This window comes from Eschrichtius robustus, chromosome 11, assembly GCF_028021215.1.
Source record: "Eschrichtius robustus isolate mEscRob2 chromosome 11, mEscRob2.pri, whole genome shotgun sequence".
Lineage (NCBI taxonomy): Eukaryota > Metazoa > Chordata > Mammalia > Artiodactyla > Eschrichtiidae > Eschrichtius > Eschrichtius robustus.
In genome coordinates this window covers 58,688,390-58,706,306 of record NC_090834.1, presented here as the reverse complement: position 1 = coordinate 58,706,306, position 17,917 = coordinate 58,688,390, and the positions used below count along the sequence as shown (strand labels likewise).

The 17,917-nt window shown below is 38.1% G+C and overlaps 1 protein-coding gene across 2 annotated transcripts in view; it reads left to right on the top strand.

The window, feature by feature from the left end:
• ACER3 (alkaline ceramidase 3) overlaps window positions 1-17,917 on the top strand; it is a 180,538-nt gene that overhangs the window by 104,519 nt on the left and 58,102 nt on the right. For both annotated transcript variants that reach the window (XM_068556194.1, XM_068556195.1), the window contains 2 exons: window positions 4,861-4,913; window positions 7,349-7,430. In XM_068556194.1, coding sequence (XP_068412295.1) covers window positions 4,861-4,913; window positions 7,349-7,430 — 135 coding nt within the window. The remainder of the gene's footprint in view (window positions 1-4,860; window positions 4,914-7,348; window positions 7,431-17,917) is intronic.

The following is a 17,917-nucleotide window of genomic DNA, read 5'->3' as shown; positions in this document are numbered from 1 at the left end:
TCCTTTCTCTTGATTAATGTGTCACATTCTTGTGGCAACCAGCCAAGAGCAATACATTTGGGAGTGAGATTGAGGACAACATTAGAGAAGGGGTAGAGATAACAGGAGTGAGCAGACGGCCTTCACATAAGGGGTAAAAGGTACCAAAGAACAATTTAGAATCATAGAACTTTAATATTAAAAGAGATTTTTGAAATTTAGTCCAAATCTATAAATTTTATAAATGGAAGAATAGCCCAAGAGAGGGAAAGTGATCTGACTAGAAGTTAGGGACAAGATTAGGACCCAACTTTTGTTTTGTATTCTTTTGTTGCCTTTACCTGTGTTAGGATTTTATCTTGCGTTGATGGTGGTAGGAACTTTAAGTTTTTAGGAGACTTCTCCCAGATTTTCTTTTCATCTATTCACTCATTCAACTCATTCTTTTTTGCTTTCACTAACTGATATATACAGTTATTGATAATCACAGGGAGGGTAAAATTGAAGGTAATTTCTTAGTTTTTTCTTTCTGTTTTTCTGCTTTTTCCATGTATTCTATACTGCGTATGTAATATGTTTGATGTTAGGAAAAAACGCTAGTAAAAAATAAAGAATGTATTCATGTATTTCTCGTAAGTAAAAATAAATATATTTATCCTAGAAAATAAAACCAAAAAACTATTTTGTTCACTTATAACTTTATTTATAATACAAAAACAAAAATAGCTTAAATGTTAGGTAATGTAAGCTAAGTCAGACTTTATAATGTTAACAGCAGATGTTCTGGTTATAAATACTACCCGTCTTTCTCCTTTGCTCCCTATCTCAGTAAATGAAACCACCTTACACCCAAAGCCCAAACCAAAAACCTATGATTCATCTCTGATTTCTCCTACTTTTTTCACCTCTACAAACTCTAAAACCTCTTGATTCAACTTCTGTAATAACTCTTAAATACGTTTACCTCTAGCTGTCTCCACTGCCACTGCCTTAATCCATCATCTTCAACCCAGATTCCTGTAACTGGTTCCTAATTGGTGTCCCTGCCTCCCCTATCTTTTTGTCACACTGGAATAGAAATACTCATCCTGTTTTCATTCTTTTAGCAATGTTTGCTAGGCTTTGTACGAGTGTTGGGGATGAGATGCATAAATACAGTCCCTGCTCTTCAGATGGCATGTCACTTTTTAAACCTCTTTAATACTTCCCAGAGCTCAAGCGCATGAATTTAAACCACAGGCTTTGTGATCTGGCCTCTGCCTACCTCTCCAGACTCATCTTCAAACACATACCCCATCCCACTGTAGAACTCTGTGTTCTTTTACCAGTCATAATTTTGCTAGTTACAGTTTGAAATAAGACTTTTGTATTTACATTAACCAGCTTTTAAAATCCATGCCATTTTAACATATGCTTAATTCAATTTAGTTTCTTTAAACAAATAAACAGAAAAGCAGCCAACATCTGGAGTCCAGACCTTTCTTCTCAGCTACAAATCTGTATTTCTAGTTGTCTGATTGACATTTCCACTTGGCTGTCTCACAGGTACCTCAAACCGAACACGTTGAAAATTGTTCTTGTAATTGTCTCTGTTTTCACAATCTCAGTAAACTATGCTTACCATCAACTGAAGTGTATAGGCAAGAAGCTTGGGAGCCATCCTTGAGAGTTTGTTCTTCCTCACCTTTATGTCAAATCAATCACAAATCTCTGTTTATTTTACTTCCTGAATATTTCTCAAGTCTGTTCACCAAGGTCTATTCCCAATTCTGTTACCTTAATCCAAGTAGCAACTTTGCTTAGTCTGACTTCTGTAACCTCCTAGCTAGTCACCCCACATCCATGTTTTTTCCCTTCAGAGCACTCTCCACACGTACCTGATCTGGCACCAAATGTTTACTACTGTATTGGTCATCTCGGGCTGCCATAACAAAATACCATAGAGTAGGTGGCTTAAACAATAGACATTTATTTTTTTCATGGTTTGGTGGCTGGAAGTCCGAGATCAGGGTACCAGCATGGTCAGGTCTGGTGAGAGCTCTTCCTGGCTTGCAGGCAGCTACCTTCTCACAAGTTCTCTGGTGTCTCTTCTTAGAAGGGCATTAATCCCATCGTGAGGGCCCTACCCTCATGACCTCGTCTAACCCTAATTACCTCCCAAAGGACCCATCTACAAATACCATCAGATTTCGGGCTAGACCTTCAACATGTGAATTTGTGTCTGACACAAGCATTCAGTTCATAACAACTATATTATCTTATGTATTCTTGATGTTCTAGCATCTGGGTCCTCGCTGATTAGTGAGAGACTGCCCCTCCCAGGGATAGCCAGTTCTTAGGTATAGCAAACAGCTCAACCTGGTCTGTGCCTTTCATATGCAAACTAACCAATCCAGAGCCCATTCTCTAAACCACATCTTACACTCCAGGAGGCAGTATTCCTCTGCTCTAATCACCCCAGAGCCAGGTACCAGATAACTAAAGATAGCTCCTGTACCCCAGGGCCGCCTGAAGTTATTCAAATTAGCCAGTTCTAAACCTGCTTACCCTCCCTTGCCTTGCCTTTCTTAAGGAAACCGCAATAAAGGGTCTTGCCCACACTTTTCCTCTTGCTCCTTCTGCCTCCTCACTGACCGTGGTGCTTTCCTATGCTGTCCTGCATGGCATGGCGTACCCCCTCCTCTTGGGAACTGTGAATAACACACTTTTTCTTTTTTTAAGGGGGAAAGTTCCCCCTTAATTTTTACCTCCTATTTTGTTTATTTCCTTGTTTATTTGTTTTGGCCATGCCGCATGGCTTACGGGATCTTAGTTCCCTGACCAGGGATCGAACCTGGGCCCCCAGCAGTGGAAGCATGGAGTCCTAACCACTGGACCGCCAGGGAATTCCTTTTCAGTGGCAATCATCTCCTGATCTGTTGGCTTCACCATACTTGAATAATAATAAAATTTATATTTTGAAACACACTGCCACACTTCTGTGGACTGAATTGTGTCCCCTGAAAAATCACATGTTGACTGTTTGCAGATGACATGATATACTATACATAGAAAATCCTAAAGCAACATCAGAAAACTGTTAGAGCTCATCAATGAATTTGGTAAAGTTGAAGGATACAAAATAAATATACAGAAATCTGTTGCATTTCTATACACTAACAGTGAAGTATCAAAAAGAGAAATTAAGGAGACAATCCCATTTACCATCTCATCAAAAAGAATAAAATACCTAGGAATAAACCTATCTAAGGAGGCAAAAGACCTGTACTCCAAAAACTATAAGATGCTGATGAAAGAAACTAACAATGACACAAACAGATGGAAAGATATACCATGTTCTTGGATTGGAAGAAACAATACTGTTAGAAATGACCATACTACCCAAGGTAATCTATAGATTCAGTGCAATCCCTATCAAATTACCAGTGGCATTTTTCACAGAACTGGAACAAAAAATTAAAAAATTTATATAGAAACACAAAAGACCCATCTAAAGATGTTTAATGTAAAGTCAGTAGATCCTGGTTCAAAACTTTAAATAAAGGAATCTTCTGTATATCATAAAACTGTGGTAGATTTACCTGCAGTAAGTCACGATATTATACCAGTTTTTTTGAACATTTATAGGTGATTCAAGTGAATGGTTTTGGAGGCAACATAATATAGAGTCCGTTCAAAATCTGGCTCTGTTACATATTAGCATGTGATCTTCAGAGGCTCAAGAGGGGGGGAATATGGGGATATATGTGTACATATAGCTGATTCACTTTGTTGTACAGCAGAAATTAACACACCATTGTAAGGCAATTATACTCCAATAAAGATGTGGAAAAAAAAAAGTTACTTAAACCTTCTAAGCCTCAGTGTTCTCATCTTGGAATGTAGATAATAGTTCCTACCTTAGAATTGTGAAAATTTAAATGAAATAATAAATGTGAAACATGTAATCATAAGACCTTGCACAAACACTGTCATTTTCATTATTCCAGTAATTTACTAGAATATATCACTTTGCATAAATTCTCTTCCTTCTTCCTAGAATGCCTTTCTCTGCCATCATTTCATTTCCTGCCACCACCTTTTCTGGCTTCTTTGTGCCCCCATTTTTGGAATCCTTACTGTGTATTTAATCACATGTTTTTCATTCCCTCTACCTCACTAGACTGTGAATTCCCTGAGGGCAGTGATTATGTCTTGTTTTTATCGTATCCTCAGCCCCTAACGTTGCCTGGCACATAGTAGATATATTATTAAACAATTCATCAAATGCATATCTAGTGAATAAATTCTATAGGATTGGTTTAAGTATTAGAAATAACCTATCACAACACTTAGCTGGACACTTAGTGTCCAGCTTGTAGTTTAATATGTAATAACTATAGTTGTTATTATTGCTAATAATATTATTATTTTTCAGAGACATACTTAGACATCACTTAGATTAAGTGACTTCCCCAACCATTACTATCTCTTTTTATGTATATGACTGAACATTTTATTTATCTTAGGTGCTATAGGATGGGGGGAAAATGCAAAAGAATACTGATAGGACCTATCACCTGTAGATGGTGGACATCATTCTTTCCTGGAGGCATGTTATCATGGTTTATGATACTGAATGATCCAAGCTGACCAGTGAGTCAGGCATCCTACTTAGGTGTGTAGATTAGGACAGATGGGTGGATAAGCTTCTTTGTTCAAAAACAATAAACTAAATATACACACTGAGAATAAATTAGATGATGATAAATATATGAAAATTAGTAAAAGATATCAGATAATAAGAGGTGACCATCTTAATCATTCTGATGTTTTATTTTGGATTTGCATAATAATTGCAGCTCTACAATATTCAAGTCCTGTTACCTTTGTTTCTTACAGCTATTGGATGAACTCCCAATGATTTACAGCTGTTGTATATTTGTATACTGCATGTAAGTATTTATGTTTAAAATTCATATGCTTGATATATTTTTAAATTCATGTTTGCTTCATAGGGAATTATGTAATATAACTAATCCAGTGATATTACTGGGAGATTGTAACAGTGTAGAAGATTGTAACTTTTGTGATTTCAATGTAGAGTATAATTTCTGGGAAGTTATAATAATATTGTTTATGAACTTGTTTGATCTCAAAACCTTATAGCCAATTTAGATAGAATCTTACTTAAATTAAGTAAGATTAACTAACTTACACAATTTGCCTTTCCTTGAGTTATGAATATATAAAAATTTAGGTAAAGATTTTATATATTATTCCATAATAACATTTCTCTACTTTGTACCTGTAATTGTGCTGGGCAGCACACGAAGTCATTTCTAAATTCTCACAGTTGTGCAAGATAAATAGTTATTGTCCCCATTTTATCTAAGAATATAAGCAGAGCTTATGCTTAGGTGACTTGCTTAAGGTCATGCAGTTAGTAAGTGTCAGAGTTGGAAATTGAACTACAGGTTTAATAAACTTAACTTTTAAAATATACCTTCTATTTTCTAGTGTTAATTCTTGAGACTTCTCTGAACCTCTTATGTGATGGTTATCTGATTCTTTTTAACAGGATCATCATTGCTAGCTCAAGAATATCTTCTAAAGATATGTAAAAATAAAATTAGTTTGAAAAAAATATATTATTAAAAAGAGCTCATCAGAAACTTCTTCTGTAAAGGGCCAGACAGTAATTATTTTAGGCTCTCTGGGCCTGTGGTTTCTGTTGCAAGTCTTCAACTCTGCTGTTGTAGTGTGAAAGCAGCCATAGATAATATGTAAACCAATGGGTGTGACTGCCTTCCAGTAAATTTTATTTACAAAAACAGGCTTAGGTTGAGAAATTGCTTCCTACACTGTAGTTTGCTACCCCTGATCTAGAAAAATATTTTCAGATGACTCTTCTTAATAAGTCATCAGCCCATCACAGTCTGCATCTGTGACAAGCAGATTTGGGCAGTTAGAAAACAAGATCAAAAACAAGGAAATCCCATGCACCATTTTCTAAAAGCTATCCTCAAGACTGAGACTAAGGTCTTTGCTCTCCTTGACATTGTTTACTGATCTATCTTTTCTGTCAAAACTATATTTATTAAAAGAAAAATAAAGTAACAGTGAGCATTGATATGCTAATGTCCTGATGTACCTGTACCTGCATGAGACAAAGCTGAGAGCAGATACTTAAAAAGTACCCAGACAAGTACTCCAAGAGAGGGAGAGCAGAAAGCAGAAGATGACTGCTTTCTTACCTCAGTTAATGTTTTGTTCCAAAAACATCCCTCTCAAGTAGTCTGGTTATGTATCTCATTAAATGAAGCAATAAACCATGGTAAAACCATCAAGCACAACATGCACACACACAAAAAGTCATCAAGTCACAGAATTTAAAGGTAAAAGAGGTCTTAGTGCTAGTAAGACTTCTCTGAATCCTTTATGTGATGGTTATCTGATTCTTTTCAATATATGATCGCCATTACTTTCCAGCCACCTTTCTTTACAGATAGGGAAATAGGAGTAGGGTCCAATTCCTATTAATTAGTAAACTGAGAGAACTCTCCTGCTGCTTATACAAAACATAGGCTCAAAGGTTGGATACTTAGCTGATAGCCAAATATATGTTCATATTTACTTATTCACTGAATGTTTCCTGTGTCAGACTTTCCTAGTGACTAGGTATATGAAAAAAAGATTTTATCCCTGCACACAAGAAATTCACAGTCTGGTTGGGGAGACAGATAAGCAAAGAGACAATGGTAATAGAGTGATATTTTCTATGACAGTGTGCGTTAGTCAGGGATCATTAGTTCCAAGATGTGGAAACCTACTCAAGCCAGTTGATTTAGGAGAGATTTATTTACTGTAAGGACACGAGGGAATTATATGGCACCCAGTAGCAGGAAGTCCAGCTCACCAGAACTGGAAGGGCAACTTCTCTCTCCCTCCCTCTTTTCTCTATTCCTTCCTCTCCACATGGCTTCAAGTCTTTGTATCTGCTTTCTTTTTCTCTTCCTGCAGATCACTTCTGTGCTCACTCATCTACTTTAAGTTAGTTGCCCAAATATAAGCATCAGACCTTGAGTCCACACGGCTTTATACTTTGATTCTCTACACTTGATTCAGTCTCTGGCTCCCATACTCCAAATTTTCAGAAGAGAGCCTCTCACTGGCCCAGTTTAAGTCAGGCATCTACTCCTGGTCCCCGTAGCCTCTTGGAGGCTGTAGGCAATGTGGGTTCTCTAAGATGAGTGTGTGGTTGAGAGGAAATGATGGGCATCACTAGACCCAGGGGCATGTATACGAGTGGTAAAACAGTGTTCTATTTGTTTTCCTAGTTATGTATTCTAAAACAAGTTTCTTTCTCTCTCTCTTTTTTCTTTTTAAGGTTTGAATGTTTCAAGACAAAGAACTCTGTAAACTACCATCTGCTTTTTACTTTAGTTCTGTTCAGTTTAATAGTAACCACGGTAAGTCATATTTTATTTCTAACAGATTAAGCATGTAAACTAGCCATTTATGGAGTTTGGTACATTTTGCTTCTAGTATTTGCTTCATGCTGTTCAAACTGAAATATTTCTACACAAAACTTACTTATAGATATTGCCCCTCTGTTTCCTATTTAGGTGTTATTTCTCAACAAAAAGTTGAAACAACTTTTTAAAAAATCTGTTTTTTTGGTTTTTTGGTTTTTGTTTTTACAGAAGGGGAAAAAGTCAAAAGGCAAATATTTAGCAGCAATGGAAAACAATTAACTTTTCCTCATGGATTCACATATTACCTCCTATTTGTTAAAAAAAGAAATTGGCTCTGCTCCGTAGGGCCTAGTGTGACTCTTTTAATGGTTAACCTTTTCCAAATAGGTTGAGATAGCCAATCACTTCTGATCCTACCCTAGCCCTTTTTTCCTCAAGTGAATTACATTTTGTATTAAGAGATATTAATTTCAACAAACTTTTATCACAAATCTACCATATCAGGCAGTAGAAAATACAAAGATGACTAAGAAGTAGTCACTATGCTTGAGGACCGCATTCTAGTGGGGAACTTAAACATGTAAACAAAGAATTGGATCGAAAGATGATAATTGCAGTGTTACAGGTAAAAACCAGTTATATGATGATGAGATAAATGAGGATTAATGAATTGCTTGAGTGGGTCAAAGAAAGCTGCAGAGAGGTGTACTTGAGCTGGGTTTTAATTGATTAGGAGTTCACCAGGCCCCTGGGTAAGAGTGTTATGGAGCACTTCTAAATAGACCATTATGTTGTCCACAGGCCTAGAATCTTGGAACACATAGTGAACTATCGTTTTTAAGTGCCTCGTATGTGCCAAATACTCTACTGAGTACTTTACATTTATTTTCTCATTGAATCATCACTGCCAGTGGAATTGGGAGAGATTTAATGTGACTGGATCAAAGTTAAGTGGTGAGTGAACAGGTGTAGTGAATCAGACAAATATCAGATTATGAAGACTCTTATATACCATGTTTAAATTTGGATTTTTATCCTCAAGGTAGCGTGGAGCCATTATTGGTTTAAAGTAGAGGAAAAACATCAATAGATACATGTTTTAGAAAGATTTAATTATGGATGATGGATTAGAGGAGTATGAGCCTAGACCTAGGGATTTTTGCATTTGCTTAGGCAAGATATGAGACTCAGACTGAAGTAAAATAACTTTCATAAATAATCCATGGTACTTGTAACCCACTAAGTAGAAAGGGGTAGAAATGGAGTAAAAAGAAGGAATTGTCTACAATGATTCCTCAGTTTATGGCCTGGTCCTCAGAGTACGTAGTAAGTCCTTAACCAAGACAGGCAACTTGGAACATGAGCAGATTTTGCAGGAAAGATAATGAGTAGGTTTGTGTCACGGGGTAGGGGTAGATAAGTTCACTTTGGAATGTGCTGAGATTGAGGTGCCTGACATTAATGATATCTGAGGCTTAACAAGTAGGTTGGGCTAAAGATGTGGATTTGGTAGTTGTCAGGTTATAGTTAGTACTAGAAATGTGGGAATAGATGAACTGGCACAGAGATAGCATAGACCATTATGATAACCAAAGATACAACCCTTGGGGGGGACCTTCAAGATGGCGGAGGAGTAAGATGTGGAGATCACATCCCTCCCCACAAATACATCAAAAATACATCGACATGTGGAACAACTCCTACAGAACACCTACTGAATGCTGGCAGAAGACCTCAGACTTCCCAAAAGCCAAGAAAATTCCCACGTACCTGGGTAGGGCAAAAGAAAAAACAGAGACAAAAGAATAGGGACGAGACCTGCACCTCTGGGAGGAAGCTGTGAAGGAGGAAAAGTTTCCACTCACTAGGAAGCCCCTTCACTGGCAGAGACATGGGTGGGCATGGGGGAAGCTTCGGAGCCATGAAGGAGAGCACAGCAACAGGGGTGCAGAGGGCAAAGTGGAGAGATTCCTGCACAGAGAATTGGTGCCAACCAGCACTCACCAGCCTGAGAGGCTTGTCTGCTCACCCGCCGGGGCGGGTTGGGGCTGGGAGCTGATGCTCGGGCTTCAGAGGTCAGATCCCAGGGAGAGGACTGGGGTTGGCTGCGTGAACACAGCCTGAAGGGGGCTAGTGCACCACAGCTAGCTAGGAGAGAGTCCGGGAAAAAGTCTGGACATGCCTAAGAGGCAAGAAACCATTGTTTCGGGCTGCACCAGGGGAGGGGATTCCTTCCCTGTCTGCACACAGAAGGCAGAGCGCTGGCTAAATGAGGTCCAGAGACAGTGCGAGCCACGGCTATTAGCTCGGACACCAGAGACGGGCATGAAACGCACAGGTCACTATCCATACGCGGCCCCCCCCAACCCCCCCCCGGCCCAGGAGCCACTGCCAGGGTCCCGACACACAGCGCACCTCAGGCTGTTGCAATGTCATGCTGGCCTCTGCCGCCGCAGGCTCACCCCGCATTCCAATGATAACTACCATACCCCTCCCTCCCCGTGGCATGAGTGAGCAGGAGCACCCTAATCAGCTGCTGCTTTAATCCTCTCATGTCTGGGTAGGAACAGATGCCTGAGGGTGACCTATATGCAGAGGCGGGACCAAAACCAAAGCTGAACCCCAGGAGCTGTGCAAACAAAGAAGAGAAAGGGAAATTTCTCCATGCAGCCTCAGGAGCAGCGGATTAAATCCCCACAATCAACTTGATGTACCCTGCATCTGTGGAATACCTAAATAGACAATGAATTGTCCCAAAATTGAAGCGATGGACTTTGGGAGCAACTGTAGACTTGGGGTTTGCTGTCTGCAACTTACTTGTTTCTGATTTTTATGTTTATCTTAGTATAGTTTTTAGCACTTGTTATCATTGGTGGATTTGTTTATTGGTTTCGTTGCTCTTTTCTTTTTTTATTATTATTATTTTTTTTATTTTAATCTTTTTTATTTTAATAATCTATTTTTTTAAATTTTTTTATTATTATTTTTTCTTTCTTTTTTTCTCCCTTTTATTCTGAGCTGTGTTGCTGACAGGGTCTTGGTGCTCCGGTCTGGTGTCAGGCCTGAGCCTCTGAGGTGAGAGAGCCGAGTTCAGGACATTGGACCACCAGAGACCTCGAGCCACACGTAGTATCAATTGGCAAGAACTCTCCCAGAGATCTCTGTCTCAACGCTAAGACCCAGCTCCATCCAACGGCCAGCAAGCTCCAGTGCTGGACGCCCCATGCCAAACAACTAGCAAGACAGGCACACAGCCCACCCATTAGAGAGGCTGCCTAAAATCATACTAAGTTCACAGACACCCCAAAACACACCACCGGACGCATCTCTGCCCACCAGAAAGACAAGATCCAGCCCCACCCACCAGAACACAGGCACCAGTCCCCTCCACCAGGAAGACTACACAAGCCACTGAACCAACCTCACCCACTGGGGGCAGACATCAAAAACAACAGGAACTACGAACCGGCAGTCTGTGAAAAGGAGACCCCAAACACAGTACGTTAAGCAAAATGAGAAGACAGAGAAATACGCAGCAGAGAAAGGAGCAAGGTGAAAACCCACCAAACCAAAAAAATGAAGAGGAAATAGGCAGTCTACCTGAAAAAGAATTCAGAGTAATGATAGTAAAGATGATCCAAAATCTTGGAAATAGAATGGAGAAAATACAAGATATGTTTAACAATGACCTAGAAGAACTAAAGAGCAAACAAACTGATGAACAACACAATAAATGAAATTAAAAATTCTCTAGAAGGAATCAGTAGCAGACTAACTGAGGCAAAAGAATGGATAAGTGACCTGGAAGATTAAATAATGGAAATAACTACTACAGAGCAGAATAAAGGAAAAAGAATGAAAAGAATTGAGAGTCTCAGAGACCTCTGGGACAACATTAAACACTCCAACATTCAAATTATAGGGGTCCCAGAAGAAGAAGAGAAGAAGAAAGGGACTGAGAAAATATTTGAAGAGATTATAGTTAGAAACTTCCCTAATATGGGGAAGGAAATAGTCAAGTCCAGGAAGCACAGAGAGTCCCATACAGGATAAATCCAAGGAGAAACACGCCAAGACACATATTAATCAAGATATCAAAAATTAAATACGAAGAAGAAATATTAAAAGCAGCAAGGGAAAAGCAACAAATAACATACAAGGGAATCCCCATAAGGTTAACAGCTGATCTTTCAGCAGAAAATCTGCAAGCCAGAAGGGAGTGGCATGATATATTTAAAGTGATGGAAGGGAAAAACCTACAACCAAGATTACTCTACCCAGCAAGGATCTCATTCAGATTCAACACAGAAATTAAAACCTTTACAGACAAGCAAAAGTTAAGAGAATTCAGCACCACCAAACCAGCGTTAGAACAAATGCTAAAGGAACTTCTCTAGGCAGGAAACACAAGAGAAGGAAAAGACCTATAATAGCAAACCCAAAACAATTAAGAAAATGGTAATAGGAACATACATATCGATAACTACCTTAAATGTAAATGGATTAAATGCTCCCACCAAAAGACATAGAATGGCTGAATGGATACAAAAACAAGACCCATATATATGCTGTCTACAGGAGACCCTCTTCAGACCTAGGGTCACATACAGACTGAAAGTGAGGGGATGGAAGAAGATATTCCATGCAAATGGAAATCAAAAGAAAGCCGGAGTAGCAATTCTCATATCAGACAAAATAGACTTTAAAACAAAGACTATTACAAGAGACAAAAGGACACTGCATAATGATCGAGGGATCGATCCAAGAAGATATAACAATTGTAAATATTTATGCACCCAACATAGGAGCACCTCAATACATAAGGAAAATGCTAACAGCCATAAAAGGGGAAATTGACAGTAACACATAGTAGGGGACTTTAACATCCCACTTTCACCAATGGACAGATCATCCAGACAGAAGATTAATAAGGAAACACAAGCTTTAAATGATACATTAAACAAGATGGACTTCATTGATACTTATAGGACATTCCATCCAAAAACAACAGAATACACTTTCTTCTCAAGTGCTCATGGAACATTCTCCAGGATAGATCATATCTTGGGTCACAAATCAAGCCTTGGTAAATTTAAGAAAATTGAAATCATATCACGTATCTTTTCCGACCACAATGCTATGAGACTAGATATCAATTACAGGAAAAAAACTGTAAAAAATACAAACACATGGAGGCTAAACAATACACTACTTAATAACCAAGAGACCACTGAAGAAATCAAAGAGGAAAACAAAAAATACCTAGAAACAAATGACAATGAAAACGCAATGACCCAAAACCTATGGGATGCAGCAAAAGCAGTTCTGAGAGGGAGGTTTATAGCAATACAATTCTACCTCAAGAAACAAGAGAAATCTCAAATAAACAACCTACCCTTACACCTAAAGCAATTAGAGGAACAAGAACAAAAAAACTCCAAAGTTAGCAGAAGGAAAGAAATTATAAAGATGAGATCAGAAATAAATGAAAAAGAAATGAAGAACACAATAGCAAATAAATAGCAATAAAACTATAAAAGCTGGTTCTTTGAGAAGCTAAACAAAATTGATAAACCATTAGCCAGACTCATCAAGAGAAAAAGGGAGAAGACTCAAATCAACAGAATTAGAAGAAAAAGGAGAAGTAACAACTGACACTGCAGAAGTACAAAGGATCATGAGAGATTACTGCAAGCAACTATATGCCAATAAAATGGACGACCTGGAAGAAATGGACAAATTCTTAGAAAAGCACAACCTTCCAAGATTGAACCAGGGCAAAATAGAAAATATAAACAGACCAATCGCAAGCAATGAAATTGAAACTGTGATTAAAAATCTTCCAGCAAACAAAAGCCCAGGACCAGATGGCTTCACAGACGAGTTCTATCAAACATTTAGAGAAGAGCTGACACCTATCCTTCTCAAACTCTTCCAAAATATAGCAGAGGGAGGAATACTCCAAAACTCAGTCTACGAGGCCACCATCACCCTGATACCAAAACCAGACAAAGATGTCACAAAGAAAGAAAACTACAGGCCAATATCACTGATGAACATAGATGCAAAAATCCTCAACAAAATACTAGCAAACAGAATCCAACAGCACATTAAAAGGATCATACACCATGATCAAGTGGGGTTTATCCCAGGAATGCAAGGATTCTTCAATATATGCAAATCAATCAATTTGATACACCATATTAACAAATTGAAGAATAAAAACCATATGAACATCTGAATAGTTGCAGAAAAAGCTTTCAACAAAATTCAACACCAATTTATGATAAAAACTCTCCAGAAAGTGGGCATAGAGGGAACTTACCTCCGCATAATAAAGGCCATATATGACAGACCCAGAGCCAACATCATTCTCAGTGGTGAAAACTGAAACCATTTCCTCTAAGATCAGGAACAAGACAAGGTTGCCCACTCTCACGACTGTTATTCAACATAGTTTTGAAAGTGTTAGCCACAGCAGTCAGAGAAGAAAAAGAAATAAAAGGAATCCAAATCGGAAAAGAAGAAGTAAAGCTGTCACTGTTTGCAGATGACATGATACTATACATAGAGAATCCTAAAGATGCTACCAGAAAACTACTAGAGCTTATCAATGAATTTGCTAAAGTAGCAGGATATAAAATTAATGCACAGAAATCTCTTGCATTCATATTCACTAATGATGAAAAATCTGAAAGAGAAATTAAGGAAACACTCCCATTTACCACTGCAAGAAAAAGAATAAAATACCTAGGAATAAACCTACCTAAGGAGACCAAAGACCTGTATGCAGAAAACTATAAGACACTGATGAAAGAAATTAAAGATCATACAAACTGATGGAGAGGTATACCATGTTCTTGGATTGGAAGAATCAACATTGTGAAAATGACTGTACTACCCAAAACAATCTACAGATTCAATGCAATTCCTATCAAACTACCAATGGCATTTTTCACAGAACTAGAACAAAAATTTTCACAATTTGTATGGAAACACAAAAGACCCCAAATAGCCAAAGCAGTCATGAGAAAGAAAAAGGGAGCTGGAGGAATCAGGCTCCCTGGCTTCAGACTATACTACAAAGTTACAGTAATCAAGACAGTATGGTGCTGGCACAAAACCAGAAATATAGATCAGTGGAACAGGATAGAAAGCCCAGAGATAAGCCCACGCACATATGGTCACCTTATCTTTGATAAAGGAGGCAAGAATATACAATGGAGGGAAAAAAAGCCTCTTCAATAAGTGGTGCTGGGAAAACTGGACAGCTACATGTAGAAGAATGAAATTAGAACACTCCCTAACACCATACACAAAAATAAACTCAAAATGGATTAAAGATCTAAATGTAAGGCCAGACACTATAAAACTCTTAGAGGAAAACCTAGGCAGAACACTCTTTGACATAAATCACAGCAAGATCCTTTTTGACCCACCTCCTAGAGAAATGGAAATAAAAACAAAAATAAACAAATGGGACCTAATGAAACTTATAAGCTTTTGCACGGCAAAGGAAACCATAAACAAGGCAAAAAGACAACCCTCAGAATGGAAGAAAATATTTGCAAACGAAGCAACTGTCAAAGGATTAATCTCCAAAGTATACAGGCAGCTCATGCAGCTCAATATCAAAAAAACAAACCACCCAATCCAAAAATGGGCAGAAGATCTAAATAGACATTTCTCCGAAGAAGATAAACAGATTGAAAGGATGCTCAACGTCACTAATCATTAGAGAAATGCAAATCAAAACCACAATTAGGTATCACCTCAGATGGGTCAGAATGGCCATCATCAAGAAATCTACAAACAATAAATGCTGGAGAGGGTGTGGAGAAAAGGGAACCCTCTTGCACTGTTGATGGGAATGTAAATTGATACAGCCACTATGGAGAACAGTATGGAGGTTCCTTAAAAAACTAAAAATAGAACTATCATATGCCCCAGCAATCCCACTCACTACTGGGCATATACCCTGAGAAAACCATAATTCAAAAAGAGTCATGTACCACAGTGTTCACTGCAGCACTATTTACAGTAGCCAGGACATGAAAGCAACCTAAGTGTCCATCGACAGATGAATGGATAGAGAAGATGTGGCACATATATACAATGAAATATTACTCAGCTATAAAAAGAAACGAAATTGAGTTATTTTGTAGTGAGGTGGATGGACCTAGAGTCTGTCATACAGAGCGAAGTAAGTCAGAAAGACAAAAACAAATTCCGTATGCTAATACATATGTATGGAATCTAAAAAAAAAAAAATTGTTCTGATGAAGCTAGGGGCAGGACAGAAATAAAGACGCAGTCGTAGAGAATGGACTTGAGGACATGGGGAGGGGGAAGGGTAAGCTGGGACGAAGTGAGAGAGTAGCATTGACATATATACACTACCAGATGTAAAATAGATAACTAATGGGAAGCAGCTGCATAACACAGGGAGATCAGCTCAGTGATCTGTGACCATCTAGAGGGGTGGGATAGGTAGGGTGGGAGGGAGATGTAAGAGGGAGGGGCTATGGGGATATATGTATACATACAGCTGATTCACTTTGTTATACAGCAGAAAATAACACAACGTAGTAAAGCAATTATACTCCAATAAAGATGTTAAAAAACAAAACAAAACAACCCTTTGGAACACTGGGCTTTTTTTTTTCTCAGTAAAAACAAGAGAATATACATTTATGATATTATACCCTAAAAGTTACAATTGATTTGTCTGTGTGACATTTAAAACCTGTCAATATGCAAATTCTTTTTAAGGGGGAGGGATAGATTGGGAGTTTGGGATTGACATGTACACACTGCTGTATTTAAGGTGGGTAACCAACAAGGACCTACTTATAAAAAAATAAAATTTAAAAAGAGATAAGATGAGAATATCTCATTTTGTAATGTCTAAGGAATTCAATAAGAATCAACATTTTAAATAAAAATTTAAATATATACATTTAAGGTGTACCACATGATGATTTGATATACATATACATAGTGAAAATATTACTACAGTCAAGCTAATTAACATATCACATAGTTACTGTTTTCTGTGTGTGTGATGAAAGCACCTGAAATCTACTCTTTCAGTAAATTTCCAGTATTCAGTCCAGTATTATTAACTATAGTCACCGTGCTGTACATTGTAACATTGACCACTTGAGGGTCAAGTGAAAGAGGTAGAGCCAACAAAGGAGGTAATCAGAGGTGTAGGAAAACCAGGAGAGCTTGATGTCACAGAGTACAAAGAGGTTCCTAGAAAGGGTACCAGTTGCCTCTGAGAGGCTGAATAAAATGAAATTGAGGTTTGACCCATAAAAAAGACCAAGTAACCTTAATGAGGGTACTGTCCGCAGCAGATTGATGAAGGCAGAAGCTAGATTTCAGTGAGTTGAGAAGGTGAAAAAGAGATTGAAAGAGCAAAGATATTGTATTTCCTTATGTTTCTACATTGCCCTGCATAATCCTTTGCATAAACTACATACCTGTGAATCAGGAAAGTGTCCTAGAATTTCAGAGGTGAAAGGAAGTCTTGTTACTATATAGAAGAAGAGACTAATGTCCAGAGAGTTTTAGTGTCTTGCCTGGCCAACCAAATTTATATGGAGAATTGGTGGTAGAATCAAGACAACTTACCTTTGTAAGTTAAGAGCTGATGTGGTTGAAAACTTAGGCTTGGGAGTCAGTCATATCTGAGTTTTGACCAACACTGTTACTTAATAACTGTGGGACTTTGGGTAAGTTACTAAAGAGAGAGGTAACTCTCTGCTTTAGTTTTCCTCATCTGTAAAATTAAAATAATAATAGCATACATTTCACATTAGTTGTAAGAATTAATACCCGGCACATAGTAAGGACTCCATAATTCTTTTGCCTTAAAAAATGCTTTTAAGGGCTTCCCTGGTGGTGCAGTGGTTAAGAATCTGCCTGCCAATGCAGGGGACACGGGTTCAAGCCCTGGTCTGGGAAGATCCCACATGCCGGAGAGCAACTAGGCCCGTGAGCCACAACTACTGAGCCTCCGCGTCTGGAGCCTGTGCTCCGCAACAAGAGAGGCCGCGATAGTGGGAGGCCCACGCACCGCAATGAAGAGTGGCCCCCGCTTGCCGCAACTAGAGAAAGCCCTCGCACAGAAACGAAGACCCAACACAGCCATAAATAAATAAATTAATTAATTAATTAATTTTTTTTTAAAAAACCAATAACGAATAATAAAACCATGCAAAAAAAAAGAATTTATTAAAAAAAAATGCTTTTAAGAGGCATGCCCTTCTGCATTTCTTTTATTAGTAACAATGAGATTCTGAAATTATGTAAAGGAAAACTCGTATTTTAAAATAAATTTCAGAGATTAAAAGCATTCTGCCTTACTGAAATGTTTCCTACACATCTTACTTTTTTTTTTTAATTTTTTAAAAAATTTTTTGGCTGTATTGGGTCTTCGTTGCTATGCACGGGCTTTCTCTATTTGTGGTTAG